The sequence below is a fragment of the Thunnus thynnus genome, chromosome 21 (genome assembly GCF_963924715.1).
Source record: "Thunnus thynnus chromosome 21, fThuThy2.1, whole genome shotgun sequence".
Classification (NCBI taxonomy): domain Eukaryota; kingdom Metazoa; phylum Chordata; class Actinopteri; order Scombriformes; family Scombridae; genus Thunnus; species Thunnus thynnus.
The window spans coordinates 24,639,232-24,666,443 of NC_089537.1; the positions used below are offsets into that span (position 1 = coordinate 24,639,232).

The window sequence follows — 27,212 nt, forward strand, 5'->3', positions numbered from 1 at the left end:
TACAGGATACAGGATTTCTTTATTTCCAACAATATCAAACCTTGCATGAATTCTGTCACTTGACCTTTGTTAGCACTGGCTAGCCAAAAAGCAGGTAAGAAGAATAATTAAGACATCTTACTTGTCACTTAAGCCCGGGAGTTTAATGAGGAAAAAGAAACACGTACATTCATATCTTGACACCAGTTAGGCAGAGGGCCAATCAAATACACAGACTGGGACAAAGATCAAACACTGAACATATCTCCACTAACGCCCAGACTCCTCACCGCAGGGACCAGGATACAAATCACCACCAAACACATTAAATAGGACCAATGAACCTGACAGATGAACACACACAACTTTCAGGTCTGTTTTTACATGTGACACGATCCTCATGCAATGACATTCATGACGAGATCTCTGCAAGAGAATTAGGCATTTATGTGCATTCGTGTGCTGTCGGGATTATTGGATATTATGTAGACTTTTACCACCAGCCAGGTATCATCTCAGCTCTCTGTTGGTACCACACAGCTGGCTTCTGTAGATGCTCAGGATCATACAGTATTATAGCTTCGCCTGATTGGACTAAACCATGTCAACTGCCTCATGTGAAGTCTGATTTAAGTAATAAACAACCTCATTGTACTGAAGGCCTGATCAAATTTTTAAGAGTACTCCATTGATTTAGCTTTGCACTCCTACTGTATAACAATGTTGGACATTTTTTGAGCAAAACCAGAGATATCATCTTCTTTATTCCACACATTCTCTCTTGTTGTCAAAACCCACCAATATTACCCACAATGCAACTTGACTTACTCACTCAACTGTACAGATTTGGGTGTGTTATGCTAGTAGCAGCTAATGTAGCTTGGAGCTACTAGCCTCCAGCAGAGATGAGGAGCTACAGAGGTTTAGCTAATGTCACTTCTTTCATTGTCAAACTTGTAATCTTCAGCCCCAACTGGTGCTGACTCGAGAGACATCACTTGAGGCAATTTCTAAGATTTCACACATCTCCCCCCCGAAGACACAAAAGGCTTTATACTACTTTTTTCATATATGCAGTCGTACTCCCCGACACCTGGAAACACACATTGATGTGGAAAACTGATGGAGTTGATATCAATTTTATTTTAGTGTGACTATGTTGTGGCTCTAATCATATCTGCTTGTAAAATACAGTGTGCTTCAGTAAAAACTAAAAATACTGAAAAAGGTTCCAGTGGTGACGCTAACATATTAGGCATGACAGGTATCATTTTTGTATACTGGTATATCACAGTATTAATACACGCTACAAATCAATCAACGTTCTCCTGTGCAAAGCAACTGACCTTAAGCTAGCTTTATAATGTGATTAGCATATTGTTTTTTTTGGCTTGGCAATGGCTTCTTATCTTAGTTAGCTTTACAGCTGCTATATTGGTCAGTCTGCTGATCTTCAAATGAGCATTAAGCTAGTTTTTTTTCTTCTTAATGAACCTTCTCCCTCCATTATGTGACAAGTAACGTGGAGATTTGAAACAGCACATCTACAAATACAAGAAGAGGAAATCACTACATTGACAGGATATGAGGCACCAAGAGCCAATTACAGTGAGCATGCAGAGGCATAGAAATACCAAAACAGGTTTAGTTCACTTCACACACACATCCACACATCCACCCACACCCACGCACACACACACACACACACACACACACACTCACCCTTTTTCTTGGTCTAGGTTCTGTGATATTAAGGGCTGAGGGCTCAGGGTGTGTTCTTTTGTGTCCAAGCCAGCTGGCAATAAATTGTAATGTGTGAGGAGGGGGGAGGGCTACACGTCTTTACCCAAACACACTGGAGGAGGACGACAGGGGACCTCAGAGCTGAAAGACATTTTGACAGTGTTTCTTTGTAAGCGGATGGAAGTGTTCATCCTCAAAAAGAGAAAAATCCATAAACATCGTCCTCTTCACTCTTCAGTCCACCTCTTGCTTTCACTGGATCAACATTTCCGCCTGTACTTTTGTCCAAAAATAATATTCCCTTTATCTTTTTGTACAGGTTTCCAATTTCATCAAACAAAACAATCAATTGCACTCACTCTGCTCAGTCCCAGTCTGATCTTCATTTTCAGTTAAATTCACTCAATGCTTACTCATGTCCATGGTTGAAAGCTGTATCACCAATACATCTATGTCCAGCGTTCAAGCAAATACTCAACTTAGCTCCCAAAACAGCTGGCCCTCTTCCCCCTTTATATCTTCAGTCACACAAGCTGGTCAAAGTTCGAAGGCAGGGAAACAGGAAGTTTCCGGTGTTGCCATCTCTGACAGGTAGTGGATGGCCCCTGCCATACCTGAGAGGACAAACACATCTATTATTTACAGCTGCAGATTTCACTGTCCATCAGTCCAGTTTGAAGTTAATAGTTTCCTGCTCACTGACCTCATCATTAGATCTCATCATCAACTGTACCAAAAGCTGTACTAAAGAGTGATGTGGTGGAGGGAGATGTGCTATGAAGGTACCAGCAGGGTAGCAGAATCTCAGAAACATTAGCAGGCTTCTCATTTTGACCGTCACTATAACTGGTTCAAATTAGAACTAAAACTGTTCCATCTATTAACTATTTTGATAGTTTTGATTTGCTGCTTTTCACTGTGTTAGATCATTTTTAGTTTACTACATTTAATTGTCACAGACAAATTGAAAAACTGTCAGAAACCCAAAGATATTCAGTCTAAATAAGTAATAACCTTTGGCTCTGGTGGGACGGACATTTTTCGCTATTTTCTGACATTTTTTTGACAAAACTAACTGATAAATTGAAAAAATAATTGGCAAATTATCAATAATTGTTAGTTGCAGCCCTAGTTATAATGACAAATATCACTGGTGCCAGATTAAATCAACTAAAACTACTACTAATATTAATTGACGATGAAACTTTTGGCCATTTTCCGGTTAATGTGCTCTCTGCAAGCTGGTGTCTATACATCACAGATTGTTAATGAGAGAAAAGAAACTAACATTACTCTGTGACTGCGAGTGGACTGCGTGTTTTTGTAGTCCAAGAAGACCAGCGTTGTGAATCTCCTCCGGATAAATGATCTAGCTATCTCTTTTTCAGGTTGTGAATGTTAATCAGGCTGCCACTCAGAACTGTAGTTTATGCCCTCACAGATCTTTGAGTTTTAGTGATGTGTAACATTAGTTACTTGCCAAGTTGAAAGCCCAACCTGAACAGATCAAATTCAATAAGTCAATACTAGATTCTGATTCTATAAAGTGCTATCAAACCCTAGTGAGAAGAGCCTGGTTATGAGGGACACCTGTGTGAATATGACTGGAACGAACTAGTCAGCCAAGCAGCTGATACCAATCAGCTGATGAAAGCATGACTGCTCTGTCATTGTTATGTTGCAAGTTGAAATAGTGACAGCTAGTGACTCTTATGTGTATGCTGATGTAAATTTAAGTAATCTGCAAGCACTAATGCCACTGAATGGCTCCTTTAAGCAATACAGGAAATAACTCTCCATTTCTGTCTGAGGTTTAACCAATACGTGGGAGTACATGCCACAGAAAGTGGCTTCGATCAGTGTTTTAGTTCATCTGTATATATCAGTGTCATCTGCATACATCTTGTACCTTTGGTTGCATTGTTGGTGTGTAATGTCATTTTGTGTTTATTTGTCATGTACAGTTTAACCAATAAGGTTAACCGAGACGTGGGACTACATGCCACAGAAAGTGGCTTCGTTCAGTGTTTCAGTTCATCTGTATATATCAGTGTCATCTGGAAACATCTTATACCTTTGGTTGCATCATTGGTGTGTAATGTCATTTTGTGTTTTGTCATGTATAGTTTAAGTGTTTTGGTCAAGATGTCACATGTGTAAGCCTTGTAAGTGAGATGTTTATCTGGCCATATTTACTGATGTTTTTTAAGCTAGTTGTAAACCAGGCCATTTTTGGTTGATCTTATTGTCATTTATGCTCATTTGTCAAAGATTATATTTAAAGCACAATTAAGCCTACACATCTTTTGACTGTATTTTAATTTCTTTGTAGTTTCACCCTTTCTTCCTGTCAATTAATCTGTTGGCTGTTTTATAGAGTCCTGATGAGGGAAAGGTGTTTAGCTGCCTGTCAACATATACATGCTATGTGTACTGAGGACAATACAGTGACTTCAGTGCTCTGCCTGAACTAACGTTATGCTGCACATTAGTCTTCCCATTTGCAAGAGTGTGCAGGTTCATACGAGAGCAGTTCTTCCCAGTATTCATCGAAATAAGACAATTATTTTGAACACCAACATAGTGTTTTGTGTCTCTGTACGTCTGCTTATGTTCCCTGTCAGAGATTAAAAGCTGTGATTAGACCTCCTGCTTCTGTGCACTCAGTGGTTCATTTCTACTCAAAGAAGCTTTTCTGCTCCCTTGTGCTGCCAGTCATGTCCTTCTTTCATTACAGCTCAGTGAAAGGCCACTCTAACTCTACACTCACACACACAATTACACAGGCTGCTGTATAATTGGCCTTTTCACAACACAAATTACAGCCCTTTCATTATATTGATTAGAAGGATGTGGTTCTGTGAATGAAAGAAAAATGTCAAAGTAGTTTTTTACGTCAATCTGATGAGAGGTTGAATAATATTTGGTACCTTCAAAAAGAGAGTAGGGTCTGTCTGGGATGCGACAACCGTGGGTCCCATAGTCCAAACACCACTCAGCAAACTGGAGGAAGGTAATAACAAGGTTATGTATGTAGACATTAATATAATATTTATTTACTTGATTGAAAACACATCCAGGGTGCATGAAATGCTCTTTATTCCTCTTTTTCAGCCTCTGACTTACTCAAGTTATTTTGGCCATTACTCCTTCGATAATATGTTTGGTTGATAAGATGATAGATCTTAGGAAACAGGTTTGTTGTTTAGTTTTTTATCCTGACTCATTACCTTGCAGGCGCGGTACAGGTATTTCTTCTCCTGGGTAAGCTTGTACAGGGACAGGAAGGCGTAGCCGTTGCCAGCGGTGCCGTGGCAGATACCGTAGCCTTTTCTGAGCAGCCCCCGCTGCCAGATCACCTCGCCACATTCTGCAGCCTCCTTCAAGTACTTCTCTTCTTTAAACACCTGGGAAGACACAGATTAAGCCAATTGAATAGTCCAACCTTGAGACAAAGGAGTAGCTCAAAACAACCAGTGTTTAAGTGCTTGGTCAGGAAAACTGAACACCCTTGCACTTCAGATGTGTTTTCCATACAGTATAAAGCAGATGTGTTGTTTAGAGATCGATGCTGTTGCTGAAATCACATTAAACATTCATTTTTTTATACTGATATAAATGCACCTGGTAGTTGGAGAGGGTTTAATTAAAATGGTTTGTTTTCAGCATTATTCCATGATTGCAGGGCATATTTTCCAAATATTTACTTTGCTCTTGATAAAAATCACCAAATTGCTAGCTGAGTGAATTGGCACTAGAAACAGACACTGTTCTGAAACATCTAAATACTGTGAAAACATATGAAAAATTGAATGTGGGCCTATCTGTGAGCACAAAATTACCATACAGATGGGCAAGAGAAATTTCAAAGTTGGGATACATACCAGTGCCACCACTAGAATAAAGCCCTTTTGGTAATGCGCTTAACTGGTCTGCTCAAAATATTGTGTCTTTGTACTCTACATGATAAAATGTCTCAGGGAAACAATCATTACTTGTATTTTTCGGCATTAAACTGTGAATTCAAACATTAATTATCAGCAGAAAAAATCTGCTGTAATCCAAAACAACCAGTAAGAACTATAACCCCTGTATCATTAAAGCTGTACAATATAGAAAACCATCTTCCTACAGGCCGCGTGGGTTGTTGCATGTTTCCTAGGGGAGCAGACATAAAAGACTAAATGTTTCCACATGGCCAGACCTTATTAGCAGCTAATCCAGAGTAGAGAGATGCTACGTTTCATTAAATAACTGACAGATGACCTGTCAGCCATGTATGAAGCTGATGAGACAAACTGAGACACAGCGTGAACATCCGACAGTTTGTCTCATTAGATATGATTAGAAAAGTCAGCCTCCCGCAGCAGCATGACGTCCCTGCTGCCTTCAAACAGGAAGCTATGCCTTAAAAAGCAGATGCCCGTGTTCATGGAGCTGCTTTGTAGTGTAGGGAGAACAATTTGTATCGAAGTTCCTCCTCCTCCTCTCCACAAGCTCAACCTTTGAAGTATTACATATAGAAGGAAGCTCTGTTCATATGATGCTGTGTACTGTGTCAGTGGTGGAGGAGAACAGAGAAACTTCAGTCCACAGTCATTTAATGACATCAACTAGTGCTGCATTGATTACTCAATTAACTGATTGGCGAATTGACAGAAAATGAACCTCCATCACCAACTACTTTGATAATTATTATTAAAAGCAAAGATACAGAGCATTCTCATTCTCCAGGAAAATGGTGACTTATGTGTTGCTATTTCTGACATTTTGTAGACTAAATGGTTAAATAAAAAAAAAAATCAGATTATTGAATAATAAAAGAATATGTTGCAGCCTGTCTGCTGTGCTTCCTTTGGAGGACTTTATGTTGCCACATCCTCCTTTTCCTCTTCAACCACATCAATCATCAACATTATCTTTTCCATGGATCTTTAAATAATATTATGCACTTTGTTACGTCTAGACAGTGAGTGGTTACTGCTGCATCTGCATTTTAGAAGCAGCAGTGTACCCCAAATCCCCATCTATAGCTGATCCTACTGATGAGTTCTGCTATATGTTACAGACTGCTGGTATCCACTCAGAGAGGACATAGTCAGCAATGTGGCATGATTAATAACAAATTTAGCTAACTGATATCATTAACAGTTTTCTGGTCCAAACTGGACAATCTAACTTTGAAGCTGATGATACTCTGAGACTGTTTCTCTTCATTGATTTCTCTGTTCTCTGCTGGTGAAGAGTTGTAGAATTCCAGGAACTCAGTACCAGTATAATTAGCTCCTGTATTGTTTCCTTCAGTGTGGTTTCTATGGTTGTCATGGTCTCGTGACAAGCTGCAACGGCAAGTTGAAAAAAGCCAATAGCAGTCAACGTGCACTGCTGTAGTGTTTACTGTGGAAACTTTTGAGGCAGGGTCAACAACTCGCAGTTTCGAAGAACCTTTAAAGATCCTGTGAAAAGGACACTTAAACTTCCAGACAGTGCGTCATTAGAGCTGATGTCATCCCGCACTAGTGAGCTTAACCTAAAAAGTCCAACCACAGCTCTCTGGTGCACACATCAGAGTGACTGCTCACTGTCCTGTTCCAAAGGGAAACAGTACATCACCATTTCATAGGACATTTAAGGTGAGCAAATGAATCATATAGCTAACAAGGTTTGTGTTGCATAGCAACAAGAGCGATGTGGTGCTCCTTGCAGCCTTTGACAGATTTCTCTGCAACCAGCTTCACCTGTGTGAAGGACATAAATACAAACTACAGTTTGTCACAGATATCCATTAGCGAGGTTCAAACAAGCAATGATTTGATGAATGTGTTTTCTGAAACTGATCCTATCATGTAACCTCCTGTTCACAGTAAATGACTGTTTAAAGGGTAAAAAATCTGAATTAGAACAGCTTTAAATGGAGCACAGTATGCAGACAGACACTGCAGCTGCAACAGCTGACCTGAAATGTTCCACTGACAAATAAATGCAGCATTTCAGATTCTCCTCCTGCCACAGCAAATGGAAAGATTTGTTGTGTGTTCTGATAATAGTGAGACAGTGATAAGCAATCGTGTCTCCCATTGTGCTTTGTTCTCTGTGTGGTGCCAAACAGTCTCTGCATTAGTGAGAGGAATGAGAATGCCAGAATAGCAGCACATTAGCTGCCAAGAGGATCCCTAATGGGCCAAGAAAAGAAGAAATTAGCCGACAATGCATTACTGCAGTATGTGTGTGTATGTGTGTATACATAGCTAGCCTGGCTATGAAATGAAAGATAGCTGGTGTTTAGTCTGACATGGACTGTGTATTCACATCCCAGCTTTGTCCCAATCTGCTCATGTCTCTCTCATCCTGCAGTCACATCATCAGTGACAGGGTGAAGTGTTTAATAAAACAGATGAACCATGTTTAAGCTGTCCTCTTAGAAATGGCAGCATACTGCATTTTCAAATAAGATGTAACACCATATACTGTCCATGCAGTACAGAGCCTCACCACAGGGTGCCAGTGTTGTTCATGTGTTTGAGATGGACGGGGTGGATGCATAAGAGCTTTGATCTGGTCAGTTCAGACAGACACTGATGTCATGTTGTCACGCTGTGTTGCATAATGTGAACTACACAGTACAAAGCATGAACTGGTCTCACCTTATGAGCCATGATGAGCATGTGGATGACACCGGGTGCTCCGTGGCACCAGTGAACCAGCCGGTCGGTCTCGTTGCTCAGCGATGATGGGAAGTTACCCGAACGAAACCTCTTGTGGCGGACGTAGTCGATGCTGGGACGAACCAACTCTGACAGCGTGTCTGCATGGACCTTCGCTCCTGGCTGGACAGAGAGAGAGAGAGAGAAAGACAGAGAGAGAGAGAAAGAGAGTTCCTGTCTCAAATGTTTGACTACTTTAGTTTTGTTAGTATCTTGCTGTTGAGGCATTTTTTGTGTTTCATCAGTGAACTGAATTATGTTTGCAGCTCATTTATGATTGATGTAATAACAGATACTTTGTTGTTGTATTTGACTCCTTTTTAATTACTGTGGGCAATGTGCCATAAATAAGAATAAATAATCAAGAAAAACGTTTTTTGCTATTCGTAGGTATGAGACAGTAACAAATTAAATGCATCATTAAATATACATTTTTTATGTAAATTGGCAATAAATACAGGCATTTATAGACCTTTGCAAGTAAATTTTACTCAGCAAAAATAGAGCTGGCTGTATGGATAGCAGAGCAGGAAGAAGAACCTCATGTGAGCCAAGAGTAAGATGCTCTGCTCACATGTCCAGGTGGACATAAGAACGCTGGCTAGATACTGGATCGTCTCTGGCACCAGCGACAGGGCCGGAGCTGGATAATGGGTGTTAGCAGAGGAATTATTCATATAGTAAGAGAGTCAGAGCTCATTAACACAGATTTTATGAGGCATCCTGGTGGCCTAGAGGTTTAAGATAAGACGTGTCGTAATGTCCCTGGTTCGAGTCCAGGAGCCATTCGTTCCCCAACTGACCCCTACTTTTCTGTCAGCTTTCTACTTCACTCTGTCTGATAAAGGCAGAAAACATGTCAGCAGCTGTTCTGAGTCTCAACTATCAGTCCCTGTCTGTGGCCAATTAGCTAATAAGAAAAAACTACATAAAATGGAGCAGGGACATAATTAATGCAGTTACCTGTTTTGTAGATGTGATGCCTCTGAGGGATTCTCACAACTAGAGAGCTAAACTCACGCTGCTAACTTCCAGGAAGAAAATGTTTCCTCAAACTGCACAAACTGTCAGTCAGTCAAAAGCAAAGTCTGGACAGTTAATTAACAATATTAAAGAGATTTAATTTATTTTACCATTCAGTCAAGTGTGATTGTAATGAAGTGAGAAGTGCAGAGGTTTGTTTGTGTATATCATAAATCTGTTTATTCAAAATACAAGTATGCACTTTTTACCAATTACTATTTGGTTTCTTTGACTCTTCAAACACTGACAACATAACAACATTATAGAATGATATAATGAGAAATACTAATGCTGAGCAACAGTCTGTTCTAAATGCTCAGTCTGACACAGATACACTTCACAAACAAAACAGATTCTTTAACTGGTGTAAAAGGACTAACGTGCACTCAGACTGAATGAATTATTCATTTGTAGCAAGCAGGAGTTCAGTGTGTTAATGAAAACATCTGTAAACAGGATCAGAGACACAACACAGTAAACTCTGTGGATTGATTTCAATTACTTTAACACTTCATCAACTCACATCCAGTAGTTGGAATTTCTCTAAGTTTACTGTATCTGCTCAGCTATCACTGCTCAACCTAAACTACAGCACAGCTCTCTGCCTGGCACATCTGGAACTATAAAAACACTGGTGCAAAGAGAAAAATCACATAATTTATTACTTATCTTTTCTTCTATTTCATTTGATTTGCATGCTCTCTGCCATCACTTACTGGCAACGTCAAGCATGAGTGTAAATTCACATTTTCCCAATTTAATACTGTATATCTTTTTATATATTTTTGGAACAGATCACCAGAACATAATTCATAGCTGTAAAAATATCCCCAGACTACAGCCAGGCTTTATTATCATTTACAGGCTGCAGTTTGATAAAAATCAGTCAAAAGAACTGATTCACTGGTTTTACAAAGCAACCAACAGTTAGCAGCTCCTCCACTGTATGCAGACAACACCAGACATTAGACCATCATCACACCACTCACCCACTGGTTAATCTTTCTTGCTGCATTGGGTTCTGGATGGTTCTCTCACTGAATCATCAGGCTGAATCACTGGAGACGTTTAGGAATTAAGGGTCTATGTGACCAACATCTGAACATCAATACATCTGGCTGAGAGTCTCATCTTTATTGCAACAAGCTTTATGGGAAATGTGATCTTAATTCTACCAAACCATCAAATATTAATATCTAGCTAATATTTTGGTCCATTTGCTGTAGTAGTTAGGCCATGTTTTCTGCAATATAAGAACATGTAGTTTGAGGTCCTTCCTATTGAAAGCATGTGAATCCTGGTTTTAAAGGCAACAAACAAGGATCAGTCATGTTAGTGCAGGCAACAACAGCAGTGAACAAGTTTGAACTCTGCTTCATTCACTGCTCTCCTATACAGCTTTGCAAGCGCTTGTCACATGATTGGTTGTGTTTTTATGTTGAGATAAGCCTGAAATATAACCGAGCCATGTCTGTCATACTGCTGTTTCCAGTCCAGAGAAACCTGCATCGATTCAGCAGCGACTCCCCTTCACTTCAGACCTGATATAAGCTGCTTGTTGCAGCTAAACCTTCAGGCATCGATTCACCTGAATCTTAACACCCTTAAAATAATGGCTCCATCACATAAAACACATTAACTATTCTATAAACTATTCCCATCAGCAATCAGATACCCATTAACCAGACTAGCATGAAAACATTTTTCTAAGCTGCAGAAGTGAGATGATCTATGTCTCTAAGACACTGGCACACTATCTCAGTCTTCACTGCATCCTTACTGCAGGGAATTCTCTATTTTTATCATCTTGTTATGTCTTGACATCACAATCACAGTAAGCATATTTGGATATGTGAGGTCATGTCAGGTGCATTCTATGCTCTGATACAGTTGAATTGGATTCTCAGCATATGATTTGACATAAAAAGAAACCAAAAGATGATGAAAATAAAAACAATGAAAATTAAGCTCATGACATGTCCAAATGTAATGTCAAAGAGGGGCTGTCTGTGACGAATCCACAGAGAATTATCACAAACTGTAATCAGCCAGAAATCATTTGTGAGCACTGTATAATCATGAGTGGAGTGTTTTTGTGTCACCCTCTTGCCCTCGTTTACCTGCATGAGCATGTAAAAGATGCCAGCCAGGCCGTGTGCAGCGCCGATGTACTGCTTCTTGTGCCATTCATAGAGCAGAGGGCAGCGATCTGTCTTCTTCTGTTCCACTGACAGATTCTTCCCCGATTCCACGATAGCTGTCACCACCTGATGATGAGAGAGAGGAAGAGTTGCAGAAGGAACAGATTGGAAGACTTATAGCGCTTTTGATTTCTAGGAATTGAATTACTGCAGTTTTAGAAAAAAAAAAAAAGCCACTCTTAATCCTGTATGCTGAGGTTTCACTCCTCATGCTTAATCTGAATAACTTCCACTGGAGACTGACTGAGCCCAGCAGCTTGAAGCTGAACCAATCACCAGACATTTAAATTGCAATTTGAAATGAAAATGAAGCCTTAAAGTCTGTGGCTATTTCTTATTCCCTCACATTTATTGTGAAATTTTGGTTAGTTTGGCAGATATTTGACAACATATTTTTCCAGTTAGACAATCTGAAGCAAACGTTGGAAGAGTCACAATGTGGCAGACTCCCACTGCACTGTTGGACTATACAGAACTATTCACTTGTTAAGCTTAAATTCTTTGAATCTGAAGATTTGTTTTTGGAACTTTTTGCCTTTATTGGACAGGTGACAGTGTGGATGAGGACATGTGGAGAGAGAGAGGCATGACATGCAACAAGGTACCCAGCCAGAATCAAACTGGAAACATTACAGTTACATATACGGTACATGTATTAACCACTAACCCATCAGACTGTGTGTGTAATGCATCTTCTTTTACAAACAATCTTTGACTGAGTAGACAGCAGCTTATGCACGTTAACCAGACAAAGTTTGATTTATGGAATAAATGTTAATCAGTTACAGCTGCTGTAATGTTTGTCATTTTTTCTGGCAAAAGTGGTCTGTGCAAACATGTCCGAGCTTCTATTTAACTGCCACCTTCCTATTTAGAACAGATTCATGCTGAGTAAATGTTGCTGAAGCAGAAAATGATCTGACATGCTGCGTCTCACCTAGCAGCGCTTGTGTTCCAGTAGCTTCAGTGATTGAGACTCAACATGACAAGCACACTCTGTGGATATCACATCAACAATAGTGTGCGTACTGTATTATTACTGTCAATGCTTCTTTCTACCCAGACTATTGTACCAGTAGAAGCCTTCACCTATCTCACATATCAACACATTCATTGTTAAGAAAATTCCTTCAACCTTGAGTTTGATGTATGACAGATGTGAGATGGCAGATCCCTAAATGGCACAGCTCTTTGAAAAATAACAGAAATACATTTATATATGTAGAAGTACTTCTGAATGTACAGTATAAAACACATCAATGAGCCAAATGCAGTGTGATGTAGTGATTGTTCCTCTCATTGTTTCTTTCAAAGAAGATGCTACTTTGAGAGACGGATGGTTTTATAGCTACTGATAAAAGGTTTATTGTTCTCAAGATACCCACTCACACTAAAGTGTATATATTGTAATGACTATGAGACCACAGTACAAAATAAAGTATCATTGATTTTCACATTAAAGGATAAGGCTGGTGATTCACTATATTTTTCTTATTTTCAATGTTTGGAGCCAAACCAACAATGAACAGATCTACTAACAAGTATTGTGTGTGTATCCAAAACCTGATATATCTTATTCCTCTGTGCCATAGACCTCTGCTGTTGTTCAAAAACTATTTAAACATGCCAATGAGCCACAGTGCTACACTGGGTGACATGTTCCTTCATCCATGAAGACAGTGGTTACTTTACTTTGTTTAGAAACGGCTCCAAAGAGTAAAAATAGCAATAAGACAGTAACCCACCACTGCACATGTGTTGAAACATGGTTCCATTTACAGAGCTTCACTAGCTCGCTGTGCTACATTACACAACCTCTTGACTTTGTGCTACATTACACATTTCTCAAAGAACTTCAGTAAAAAAGTATCAACCCACAGATAGAAGGTGGTGATTGTGGGGTTATTTTGGATGAGGATAATGGGGTTCATTTAGAACGCATTAAAGAAGATTGTATTTATTTATTGTTCTGGAAAAAAAACATATTAGATGAAATTGTGACGCAGCAGTTAATAATGTTCATGTGCAGCAACAGTGTTGTTTGAGAGAGGATGTCATGCTCTTTGCATAGTGCAGAAACAACCCTTCACATAGTTCTACATAATCTACTTTAAGATCAGACTCTGGTAAGTACAAGTTCTTTAGTTTCTCTTGATCTGAGCTCAGCTTTCAATACCATCCTGGTACATGCTTTCACTTCTGCTTGTATATTTACCAATTTTACACTGTTTTCATTTGTTGTCATTTGTTTTGAATGATCATCCTATTCTAACATTGTAGATTTATCAAGTTGGAGTTCTTTGTGGCTCTTTTAGGGCTCTACATGCCCTCATCAGGGTTTGTTGGCAGGTCCTTGTTCCAAGCTTAGCAGTAATGCCGACGGTGACTTTGAAGTCCTGGCTACACTTCGGAACTCTTTGGACACCTTCAATAAAGCAGCCCACAGCCATCTGTTCATCTTTTATCGTGAAGCATTAATATCTGATCTAGAAAGGAGGTATATAAATAATCTCTACATAGAACCAAGATGTCTTCTGTGGTTATTCCACTACTTGCTTGGTGTGTAACCTATTCAGCTGAAATTAGTTGTTAGCAGAGAGCATTGTGGGAAACCTAGAATTACATTAAGTTTGCCCTTCGTGTGGTTGATGCATTTAGCTTGTAGAGCTGTGCTCAGAGGTCATGCTGGGCATTCAAATGTAAAGAAGCGAGAAAAGTCAGAACAATGATGTGTGCAAGGAAATATATGCGCAGTAAAAAAAATGCTTTAACCTAAAAAGGCTAACTCTGGCCAAGGTAGATTCCATTGACTTTTACAATGTGTTTAGGGCTAACTGAGCCCCACACACATGCATCACTGCCTTCCATAATGAAAGAGTCAATGTGGAAAAGTAACAGAAGGTCAAGAAAGCCCTGAGAGGAGCGTATTAGCTGAGAAGGTCAGCAGCTGATCTCAATAGCAGGGAAGCCAGATATCAAACCCTTTTCTCTCGGGGCAGCTGTGGCTCAGGAGGTAGAGTGGGTTGTCTACTAATCGGAAAAATCATTGGTTCGATCACCGGCTCCTTCAGTCCGCATGTCCTTGGGCAAGATACTGAACCCCAAATTGCTCCCGATGGCTGTGCCAGCGGTGTGTGAGTGTGTGTGTATGAATGAGCATTAGATTAGATCCTGAAGAGCAGGTTGGCATCTTGCATGGCAGCCTCTGCCATCCGATTATGAATGTGTGTATGAAAGGGTGAATGTTGACATGCAGTGTAAAGTGCTTTGAGTGGTCAGAAGACTAGAAAGGCGCCATATAAAAGTGCAGTCCATTTACCATTTATGGGCATAATACACTCACTTGCCAGTTCATTAGATAAAACGAATGCAGTATAATATAACAGCCCTGCAATAAATCAATACATTATTTCATTTCAGAGGCTGGAGTTTGTGGTTCTGTTGAACTGTGTTGGGTTATATTGAAAAATATAGAGACATATATTTATATATATATATGTGTGTGTGTGTGTGTGTGTGTGTGTGCGCATGCATTTTTCTATCCTTATTGGGACCATTTCTAGTATAAACACTGGGACTGATAGTCCCCATGGGGACCAAAGCTTGGTCCTAATGCGGCAAAATGTCATTTTTGTGGTCCTGGTTAAGGTCAGGAGTTAGGTGTGAATTGAGGTTAGGTTATGGTTAGCATTAGGTATGAACTGGTTAAGGTTAGCATTAGGTATGAACTGGTTAAGGTTAGCATTAGGTATGAACTGGTTAAGGTTAGGGTTAGGTATGAACTGGTTATGGTTAGGATTATGTATGAACTGGTTATGGTTAGGGTTAGGTATGAACTGGTTATGGTTAGGATTAGGTATGAACTGGTTATGGTTAGGGTTAGGTATGAACTGGTTATGGTTAGGATTAGGTATGAACTGGTTATGGTTAGGGTTAGGTATGAACTGGTTATGGTTAGGGTTAGGTATGAACTGGTTATGGTTAGGATTAGGTATGAACTGGTTATGGTTAGGATTAGGTATGAACTGGTTATGGTTAGGGTTAGGTATGAACAGGTTAAGGTTAGGGTTAGGTATGAACTGGTTATGGTTAGGATTAGGTATGAACTGGTTATGGTTAGGATTAGGTATGAACTGGTTATGGTTAGGATTAGGTATGAACTGGTTAAGGTTAGGGTTAGGTATGAACTGGTTATGGTTAGGATTAGGTATGAACTGGTTAAGGTTAGGGTTAGGTATGAACTGGTTAAGGTTAGGATTAGGTATGAACTGGTTAAGGTTAGGGTTAGGTATGAACTGGTTATGGTTAGGGTTAGGTATGAACTGGTTATGGTTAGGGTTAGGTATGAACAGGTTAAGGTTAGGGTTAGGTATGAACTGGTTATGGTTAGGATTAGGTATGAACTGGTTATGGTTAGGATTAGGTATGAACTGGTTATGGTTAGGATTAGGTATGAACTGGTTAAGGTTAGGGTTAGGTATGAACTGGTTAAGGTTAGGGTTAGGTATGAACTGGTTAAGGTTAGGATTAGGTATGAACTGGTTAAGGTTAGGGTTAGGTATGAACTGGTTATGGTTAGGGTTAGGTATGAACTGGTTAAGGTTAGGATTAGGTATGAACTGGTTATGGTTAGGGTTAGGTATGAACTGGTTATGGTTAGGATTAGGTATGAACTGGTTATGGTTAGGATTAGGTATGAACTGGTTATGGTTAGGGTTAGGTATGAACTGGTTAAGGTTAGGGTTAGGTATGAACTGGTTATGGTTAGGATTAGGTATGAACTGGTTATGGTTAGGGTTAGGTATGAACTGGTTAAGGTTAGGGTTAGGTATGAACTGGTTATGGTTAGGGTTAGGTATGAACTGGTTATGGTTAGGGTTAGGTATGAACTGGTTATGATTAGAGTTAGGTATGAACTGGTTAAGGTTAGGGTTAGGCTGTACAAAATGAATGGAGTCAGTGCAATGTCCTAACAAGGATAGCAGTGCAAACTTGTGTATGTGTGTGAGTGTGTGCGTGCATGCGTGCAAAAGGGCATCCTGAGGGAGGGAGGGAAGTTCTGAGTCAGCAGTTTATGCTGTCCCCATGCAAGCTAGAGTGACTGAAAAAGGAAAGGAAAACAGTTCTGCAGCAGCAGCAGCAGCAATGGCTCTCTCATGATGGAGCAAATCTACAGTCAGCGTGTTCATGTACGTGTCCCTTCACTCCTAAACCCCTTTCAAATATTCACCTTGTTACATTGATCTGATTTCAATTGAACATGTTGGTCTCATGTCTGAATAAGCAACTGAGTCACTTTTCTGTGAAAGTCACAAGCATATTACTTTCAACATGGGACAATTCTGAAATGATCACAGTCAGATTAATATAAAGGCAGCAGCAGCACAAGGTAAACATGCACAGAAAGAGATTAAATGTGCATTAACGTTAAAAAAAATACACACAGTAATAATCAGACCAGCTCTTGCCCTATATTTACAGTTTTCATTCATGCCAACTGCACAAATAAATAGAATATCCAGCCAAACGTCTTCCTACAGTATGTGGTGCATTGTGCTTGTGTAAAAACATGCAGTCAGGTTCATTCACTGTGGAAAGCAGAGGCGAACGTCCCTCATGCACATGATGCTCATTAATTAAGGCTTCAATAGCAAATTGTCAAATCCACCAGTGATGGAATCTGAGACACTTCTCTCTCTTACTCTCTGCCCACACTCTCTCACCAGGTGACAAATATCACAACAGCATTCTTCCCCTAAATGTCCTGTCATGTCTGAATGAAACCATAAGAAACATTCACGTAAAAAACACCAATATCTGAAACCCTGTAAACCATGTCTGCAAAGGCTCTATGCATTTATATCATCTATAATATACTTCCTTCCTTGCCTCAAATGCTCTTTTTTTTGTCAGTTGATATCTCCTCCTATGTCTTATCAAGACAGGCACCACCCAACAAACATCCACATTTCCCTTCCTCTCTCTCTCTGACACACACACTGACGCCTCAATAAGCAATCAACTGTCTGTCTTAAAGGCAGAAAATGTAATTTAGGGGGAATTAATCAGTTTACAGAATAAATTAATCACTGCAAACAAACTGGAGCCAGCGGGATTCAGCACCAAGAGGATCAAGGATTGAACAGGCTGAAGCTCTACATATGACTGGCCTACCAGATCCAAATCTAACTAACACTTATACTAACACTTATTCATTTGCATGCAGAGCAGGATGCAGTGTCAAGACGAAATCTAAAACTGAGGACAGTAACAACAGAGACGTACTTAGTTGAATGTTTGGTACACGCTGAGAGAAGCAGTAGCTGGAGGCTGGAAAGCAGCTGCTGGTATGTGACCTCATATAGCTTTAGAGGCCAGAAGTTATTGGGTGAAAAACAAAAGATGCCAGAGAAATGCTCACTGGCGAGCTAACAACAAGGATGCTACCAAAGACGGCAGCAGAGGGAGGACTAACCCCACAGACTCATTCTATTTGGATGTTGACACCTTGTGACTACACCAAAACCACAATACATTTTCTGACAGATTACATCACACGTCTCTCCTCTCATGTATTTCTACTCGTATTTTTCAGCTTTAAAAGGTGACATATTCTGCACATTCTTAATTCTGTATCTTTAATCTGGTGCTCTACTCTCTCCACTCTGTTCTGATTGGTTAGCTTCCGGAAGCTGCGTCTCGGCCCACTTCCTGTCAGCTCAGGAGGCTACGTCAACAAACCAAGAAACCAACTATAGTAGGAGGATTTCACTACTTCTTCTCATTCTTTACTCATAATGTCTCAAATACATCCATACATGTTTGAGCTGAAATCTGATCCAAAATATAAGAGTGGACAATACAGACAACACATGGAAAAACCTTAGCAACAACCTTAGCAACCAAGGCTACAGAAGGGATGACGGTTTATGAAAAAAAAAAGCATTTGGAGCAGAAACATATTAAGCTAAAGTGAGAAACATGGATATCCAACATCATTGGCTCCATGACCTTTCATCTTGCACTATTATTTTTAGCTAGCTATTACTGAGGCTCTGATAATAAATTAAATAATCATGGACTGCTAACCTATCTTGCTCATTTCACCTCAGTGTTGGACTGTGGAAGATATGATTTTTCTTTCTCAGTCAAGCGAAGCCACAGCTGAACAAGAATGGAATAAGGCTTACTGACATTACAGTCCGCTGTCTGCTGACAGTAGAGTTGGCATTTGCTGGCAGACACATACACATAATATTTTTATTTTTCCCCAATTTGGAGCTGTCACAAACTGAAGATACTGTATCTGGCTGCAACTCAGACAATAATCAACCTGCTAGTGGAGAAACAAACTCCTCAAAAATATAACCCTCAGCTGAAACTTTGACAGTTTGCAGTGTAAGCTCAGTGCTGAAGACGGTAAGAAAAGAAAAGCTAGTGCTCATAACCAGCCCAAGCAGAAAACAGTGTACAGAAGGCTAAACAGACACACCAAAATAGACTGAAAAAAACCCTGAGAGAAAATCTTGAAAAGGAGAAAGTCTCACAAACACTTCAGAGAGAACAAAAGCAAGGTAAGATCCCAAGAAAATCAAAATAAAAAGACATCTCTAAACGCCTGGAGCACAGAAGCTGCTCGCTAAAGCCTGCAGAGTGCTGCTGTGCTGCTGACAGGTATATGGACACAAAGACTGGTAAACAGTAATGCAGAGCTGCAGGAAATTTTACTCCTTCCTTAGTCATAATAATACTCCCATCAAACACAACAGTAGCGACTGTAAGCCCACTACTGCTGCCTACTCTCTCAGCCCTTCTGTTCCTGTGTGTGTTGAGAGTAGTTGATGTGGTTTGGCTTGGCACTTCACCAGAGGGGACAGCTGGTCCTGCAGGTTCTGCAGTGTGTGTTAGCATGCTTAAATAATAGTCAGATAGAATGTGCAGGGATTATTATTCAATGTATGTGTGTCCTCTGTGCCCTGGCACCGCTCCACTGTTGTCCCTGCTCAGTGTCTAACAGATGGTCATTACAGCAGCCTCACTGAGAAAAGTGTTGTCTGTCATCTGAAGATGATTTGTAAGCAAACTTGTACCTTCTCTATTACATAGAGAGGAAGCAGTGGCAAAGATGGATATCAAGAAGTCCTACCGGTGGCTGGAAAAGGCTGGATTGAAAGACAGCACAGCAGCATTAATCATGGCAGCAGGAGAACAGGCGTTTAGTACAAGATCAATAGAGGCAGGGATTTACCACACCAGACAGGACCCCAGGTGCAGGCTGTGCAAAGATGCTCCTGAGACAGTTCAGCACATAATAGCAGGGTGTAAGATGCAAGCAGGAACAGCGTACATGGAACGCCATAACCAAGTGGCTGGCATAGTGTACAGGAACATATGCACTGAGTATAGGCTGGAAGTCCCGAGGTCACAATGGAAGACACCTCCTAAGGTGGTTGAGAATGACCGAGCCAAGATCCTGTGGAAAAGACTTCCAGATCCAGACTGACACGCTGGTGATAATCCCACTTCATGTCTATTATTGAGGTTGTAGTGGGTGGTGGTGGTGTACTGGACTGCATTACATTGTGGCTGTAGCAAAGCAAACTCAAAATAAAGCACCAAAAAAAAAAAAATCCTCTAGGTGTGAAAACACAGTGCATGCATGTGTGTGTCTCACCTGTGTAATGGTGCCCTCGTCCACCGTGTCAGCTCCCAACTCTTTGTTAACGTAGAGCAGAGCGTACAGATAGCCGGCCCGTCCATACAGCAGCTCATCTGGCATGTCAGAGTCTGGACTCAGCACAGAGCGCTGCAGCTGGAGGAGCCTGAGAAACAAAAAGGTTCCAATGTTATATGTAGTTCTGGATGTTTTTGGACATATTTCTGCACATGTCAAAAACAAATAATGACACTGACATCTGCCCAGCAGCTCTACAGTCCCAGCCACTCACCTTGAGAGACAGTCTTTGCTGTCAGCGGTGTTGTTCAGTTTGTGATGGACCACTGCACCCACTGCCAGCGGCCCCGCGTCACCACACAGGAATGTCACTTTGCGGCCGTTCAGGATCCTCATGGTCCTCTTCACGTAGTCCAGTGCCCTCTGCAGGTGGGAGGCTTCATGGGACACACGGTGCAGCTGCAGGTACAGCAAGGCAATGCCTGTAGTGGAAAGGGTACATGTACATTACATTATCTGTGGATCAGTGATAGGCTGATGGAACATGGAACTGTCACGTCTTTGCAGTTTTATAGACAGACCTGTCCAGCCGGTGTACGTGGAGAAGTCATGGGGGTCGGCGGTCTTCAGGCCCTCCTCCATCTGCTGGAGGAGATCTTTGATCTTATTCTGGACCTTCTTCTGAAAGGCCGTGCTGACCTGAGGAGGACAGAGAGCACATTAATAACCTCAGCCAAAGCATTCATTATCAATATTCAATAAAGGGAAAAATCAAACCTCAGATTCTGTTAAACGCTTCATGAAGGGGTGGATTAGAATTTTTAAGTTTGTCTTAATATGATACTGACATCAGAGCTGAAACAATTAATCCGTCAACGGAAAATGTATCAGCAAAAATGTAGTTGCTGAAACCACTATTCACTGTTCACTGAAAGAAAGAAAGAAAAAGAAAAAAAACCTCACAGATGCTTCTCAAATGTAATTATCTGCTGTTTTCTTGGTCTTGTTTAGTCATAACAGTAAACTGAATCTTCATCACTGTTCAGACTAAACACACAATTTAAATGTCAACTCTGTCTCTGGACATTTGTGATGAGCATTTTTACCTATTTTCTGATATTCTGAACGACCAAATGATGACTTGAGAAAAAAAATCAGCTGTAACCTATAATGAAAATAATCACTAGTTGCAGCCCTCGCTGTCCATGTTAGCATTACCATGTATTAAAACAGTCCTGAAAAACATCCAAACCTACCCTGTACCCCACAGAAGCATCAGAAGAGAAACATCCTCCCAATAATGACACTGATAACAATGAAAACTGTGTTATAACTGCTTGTATTTTCACTCAGATGTATACTGAAAGTAGTTGTTGTCAATTCTTATATTCTTGCATACACTATCTGAACCTCTTGTTCCTGCTTATCCTCTCCATGCTTCACTGACACATTATTATTTTACATCAACACAAGGTCTTGCAAATACGCACAGTTACATATTAACTAGGACTACAACTACAGCAATGATTATTTTCACTATCAGTTTACCTATTGTTTATCTTTTCATCTAATCAATTCATTCTCTTGTATACTACATATCAAGAAATGGTGAAAAATAACCATCACAGTCCAAAACCCAAAGATATTCAATTAAGAAATACAGAATTTAAAAAAAAAACATTTGAAAAAAATACATTTGAAAAGTTAGAACTATCAAATGTTTGGCATTTTCACTTGATGAATGACTACAATAATCAATTATTACAGATGTTGATTCATTTTCTGTCAATCCACTATAAACTAAATTGTTTCAGCAATATTATTAACTTTATCCATGTATAGTTGCTCAATAATAGTCACATCTTCAAAGGAAACAGTTAATCATAGCTAAAAATGAGTGCCCTTGTAATTTACAAATGAATCATCAACAGTCTCTGCAATACATCATTTTAATATTGGCCCTGTTACCAACAACACATTTTCAGCAAACATCACATTCATTCATTTGGCAGACAGTTTTGTCGACAGCGATGTACAAATGAGATACAGTCCAAGACTCATCATCAGATCAAGGAGAAGTCATCCAGAAGAAATGTCACATCACTCAGCCGTGGATGTATTCATGGAACTGGACACTGCATACAAACCAGGCTAATGCTAACGTCACCTGCCCTCCACAACTGGCACCATCCTGCTACTGATCACCTGATCCTATGAGCAGAAAAAAAATGCTTCCATCTAAATTGGTTGCGTAGACCAATGAGCTTCAAGTCCACATCTGTCTTGCTATTTCCAGACATCATAACATCCCTGAAAGTGTGTCCTGTCACGTATCGTCAGCAGTGGTAAGCCTAATAATCACTCAGATAGCAGCCAGCAGGTTATGACCCATACTCTTCATCATTAGGATTCATTTCAGGAAACACACCATGTTAATGAGGTTATTTTCCACAAGGCTCAAGGCTCCATTTACCCTTTACAGATTTAACAGCATGGGTCAGACTCTGCTTCAAAGCTGGGTTTGATCGTGGATATGGAATTAATTAATTCTCTACAGGCTCCATTCACATTCGCTCTACAGTGTGAACTGTATGCACAGAAGAGCCGGGGAGCCTCCTGAATCAAAGCAGTGAGTGTCTCTCACCAGCCACCTCTTCAAACAAACACTTGTGCACTCCCAGATCTCCCATAGGAGTCTATGAGTGCACAAGGACCGCTGGAGCTATTTGTTAGACTCAAGGCCCATTTACTCCTATCCACTGGCCTGATAAATTAACAGGAAGCGCTTAGAGAATAGGTTTCTCAGCTCTGGCCAATCTGTGCTGCTGCTGCTGCTGCTGCTGCTGCTGCTGCTGCTGCTGCTGAAAGCCAGTCATGTGCAGACTGTTTTTCACAAACTGTTACCAGACTGCATTCACCATGTTACTCAATGCATGATGGGATAGAAGGTTGGGTAAACTAACAGAGGCCTGCGACTAACAATCTTTGTCATCAGCGGAGTCTTCCTCACAGTGTGAATGTGTCTGAATTTAACAGTCAAATGTTCAGTGGTGGAAACGGACTTATTTAGACATCTACAGGCTACTTTGTTTTAGTTTCAGTCAGACTTTGGATGCTGTTATTTTAGGTACGAGGACGCTGCGCTCTGTGTAATGATCTCTCCTTTCATCCAGCCGCTCAGCATCGTGTTTTCTCTGTTTGCTGTCTGTTATTGTGCAAATGCTTACTTGTAAAAAGCTGATTAGAAACCTGGTTACACGTATTATATTCCAGTCCAGTCCTACAGGGAGGAGTCAGTACTACAGTCATCCATGGATGAAGGGATCGATGGTGGAGGAAGAAGAAAAAAGCAGAGGCAAAGTGACAGACAGGATTTGTTTCACAAGAATAGAGCCTGACCGATATTGGACTTTTGGGGTCGATGCCGATATTAGGCTGGTAAAAAAATTCCGATATCGATATATCAGCCAATCCAAGATGTGTATGTATGCATGTATATATACACATATAAACATACATACATATACACTGTGTATTCTTGTATGAGACACGGAGACGGCTGTTACTGTAACACAGCGAGTGTTAAAAACAAATGCAGCAGGCAGACTGGAGCCACTTTCATGAGACAGACACTGTGTGTCCTTTTCCACAATTACTGTAATTAACACCATACAAGTTAAAGAGAGGACAAAGAAATGAGGAAGAATTGCAGGATGTAATGATGTTAAAAGAAAAACAAGGAGAAAGTAAAAAACTGATTCAAGATTTAAAGAAAAGTTTAAGGAGGAAAGAGAAACACATAGAAGCAGCCCAGGAGACAGGTGATGGAGAGACATGAACACATTTAAAGCAGGAGGCAGAAAAAGACTGATATTTTTATGTGTTGTAAATAAATATTGTTAATATTATTAACAACTTAATATTAAAAATATCAACATTAAATTAAATATTAACTATTTAAATTGTTCAAATATTGACTTCCGCCAGCCAAGACAGCTAACTTCCTGTTTGGGGTTGTGACACTCAAAAACATTTACCTGCTGATTTACAGATGTCTCTTTCACAATGTAAGTCTATGGGAAAAAGTCTTTTTGGGCCCACTAGCATCACGTGACGGACCCGAAAGTTGTTATTACACAGTTTGGCCATTATGTCAAATTGGCTTCAAAGCCCGGGCTGTCCCTGGGGGCTTGACACTACCACACAAAGAGGTGGAGCTGAGGCGGCCGAATGGAGCTTGGTTGCTGAAACAAGCTAACTAGCGGCTAGCGACCTGTCACTCAAAGCAGCCACTTCCTTAATTATGCGTAACTTTACACCTTAATAAAATATAAAGAGTGAGTTATAACACCCCCCCCCCCCCCCCCCCCCCCCCCACCACCACCACCACCACCACCACCACCACCACGGCCACCACCCTCCCATACAGTTGTCATGAAAGGGGAAATTGGCTATAGAGACCAAAACCGTTTTTTGTACCAGGCTGTGAACATGTTTATTTCTGCTGTAAAGTTGGTCATTTTAACATGGGGGTCTATGGGGACTGACTCGCTTTGGAGCCAACTGCAGTTTCTGGCACTTCCGCATTGGCTTCATCTTTCAGGCCCGGAAGTTGCCGCTCGGGGAAACACTGTAAACGATTGATCTATAGAGCTCTAACTGAAAACTGAAAACTGACAGTGCTTCGCAATTCAGGATCAAATGAAAAGATCATTAACAGGGAAGTAATGGCTTTAATAAATTCTAATTATAATAAATTAAATGCGCATATGTTATGTGCAATGTTATGTTATGTGCAAATGAATAATTAAGTGCGCATATGTTGACACAGCCTGGATGCTTTCAACTGTTTGTTCGTCTGAATTCTGCATTCGCAAATAAAATGGTGCAAATCGTTTTTACCCAGGCAAGTGACTTTTGTGCCTGGACAAGTAAAGGTAAAGTTACTAGTCCGAAGGACAAGCGCCTTAAAAAGTCAATGTCGAGCCCTGCAGTAACTTAACGTTCGCCAAATTAGCAAGGTGTTTTTAATAAGGCGAGATTCGTGAATTTTCGAGCTAATGTCCTAAATGTTTGTATTTAGCATGGATGTTTGCTACATTCAGTGAGGCTCGGTTTACCCCACATTCCCTTCAAATGTCACAAACATCCCCAAATCAGTCCTTGCAGATACTACAGATAGTGACAAGTATTCGCAATGACAGCTAAGTTAGGCCAGAAGTGCGCATCTAGCCAAACTAGCTCTGGTTTCCAAGTCAGCAGATCTACAGCCTGCATGTTATAAAAACACAGTCTCTCACCTTTCCTTCTTCATCAAATGGCTCATTGTGATCTACTTCTGCTCCTGAGTTGGAAGTGAGCAGTCCTTGGTCCCAGTCGGGGTATGGGTTTGGAAAAGAGCGCTCCTCCATCTCTGCCTCTGTTACTGAGATCAGCTTCAGCCGCTTGGACATGTTGTCTCCCATCGCTACGGCGGCTCGGCAGGGACAAAAACCCTCAGGCACACTGTAGGGCCATTACAGTGAGAATAAGCAAGCGCGTTTCAGACATGTAGAAAATGAAATGACAACATAGTAAATTACCAAAGAATGTGAATTGTAATATGTAAACGGAACGGTGGTTACAAAAATATTTTAGTAATCAGTTTAATAATCAGTTAAAGTGTGTAGTAGAGTATATGCATGTGATTTCTACTCCTAAAGAAAGACGGAAAGAAATGTTCATACAAGTGAAGAACAGATCAAAGCCTGGCTGTAGAATTACTGCTCCTGTAGGCTGTAGACTGATGTAGCAGCAATATGCAAAAGTGAAAAAATACCCTATAGTTTCATTTTGAAGACAATATAGCTCATACAGCTTTATTGTAATGATCACAGGTCTGTTACGTTTTACATTTAGAAGGGCATAATTCTCATCCAGTCTTTGTTGTTTCCAATGATATCCATGTGTACATAAGGCAAAAAGCCCAGTAACCTCATGAATGTATGTTTGTATGTAAGTCCAGGTTGGTCTTATTAATCTATTTCACCACTGAATGATTTGGGTTGTGGCTCACATTTTTGGAAGAAAACTGGGGTGTTTAATTGCCTAATTGGGAAGCAGGAGAGAAAAAGTTTGATCAGCTAAAACTTTTAAATAAATGACTAACACATTTAAAACAACATAGGCGTTAAGAGACGAAGTTTAACACCTGAAGAAAGTTTAGCTAATGAATGTCACCTTGAATGGGCTAAGCTTTCCATATAGGCCCGGACGATGGGCAATTTATGAAAATTTAAAAAAAAACAAAAAACGAAAAATGTTAAATATCATCAGAAATTGCTGAATTTTCATCACATCCTTTGTTTTTGTTGACCAGTACAACATGAGAAGGTAAAGTAAGAACAATGAAGATGCAGATCAGAATGAAAATGCCTCAACGGAGAGGGAGAACAATTGTTGCTGCTCTGTGATTGCTGTAAAATTGATCATTATATGAGCTAAAATGACTAAAACACTGCAGGTACTGACAGGTGGAGCAGAATCGGGCTTACCAACAGGCAATATGATCAGCAGGCTATCCGATCAGCAGTCTCTCTGGTCACCAGTCTCTTCAGAGCTTGTTTGGATGTAGATGATCCCGGCCGGTAGTTGCGGCAGCCTCCAGCCTCCCAGCAGCGACTCTCAGCATCCCAGTTTCCAGCCTCTCCCGTTTCCCGGTGAATAGAAAGTGGAAGCCGCAGTCAGAGCATGCAGGCGGTACATGCAGCCATGTGTCATCGCATCACCGTGTTTCTCTCTGTGTCTGCATCCTCCCCGCTCCTCTCTGAGCGCACCGAACCCTCACACTGCTGCTGATGCTGCTTGGCAAATCAACGATCTCCCCTCTCCACCTCCACCCCGGCTTGA

General features: G+C 40.5%; 1 protein-coding gene across 1 annotated transcript; it reads right to left on the reverse strand.

The window, feature by feature from the left end:
* Window positions 1-27,212, reverse strand: lancl2 (LanC lantibiotic synthetase component C-like 2 (bacterial)). The gene is made up of 10 exons (XM_067577711.1): window positions 26,858-27,212; window positions 25,625-25,829; window positions 20,906-21,023; window positions 20,599-20,806; window positions 20,325-20,472; window positions 11,570-11,716; window positions 8,367-8,549; window positions 4,953-5,129; window positions 4,653-4,725; window positions 1-2,336 (listed from the first exon to the last, which is right to left on the reverse strand). Exons 2-10 carry the CDS (start codon window positions 25,787-25,789, stop codon window positions 2,260-2,262), a joined length of 1,296 nt encoding a protein of 431 aa, XP_067433812.1. The 5' UTR covers window positions 25,790-25,829; window positions 26,858-27,212; the 3' UTR covers window positions 1-2,259.

What these genes read in the sequence shown, in the direction of transcription:
- lancl2 (XM_067577711.1), bottom strand. Translation starts at nt 25,789, where the DNA reads ATGGGAGACAACATGTCCAAGCGGCTGAAGCTGATCTCAGTAACAGAG. An exon ending in AGCAAAGACTGTCTCTCAAG is followed by an intron (nt 20,473 to 20,598) that starts GTGAGTGGCTGG and finishes TTTGTTTCTCAG; the next exon opens with GCTCCTCCAGCTGCAGCGCT. An exon ending in ACCCTACTCTCTTTTTGAAG is followed by an intron (nt 2,337 to 4,652) that starts GTACCAAATATT and finishes TTGTCCTCTCAG; the next exon opens with GTATGGCAGGGGCCATCCAC.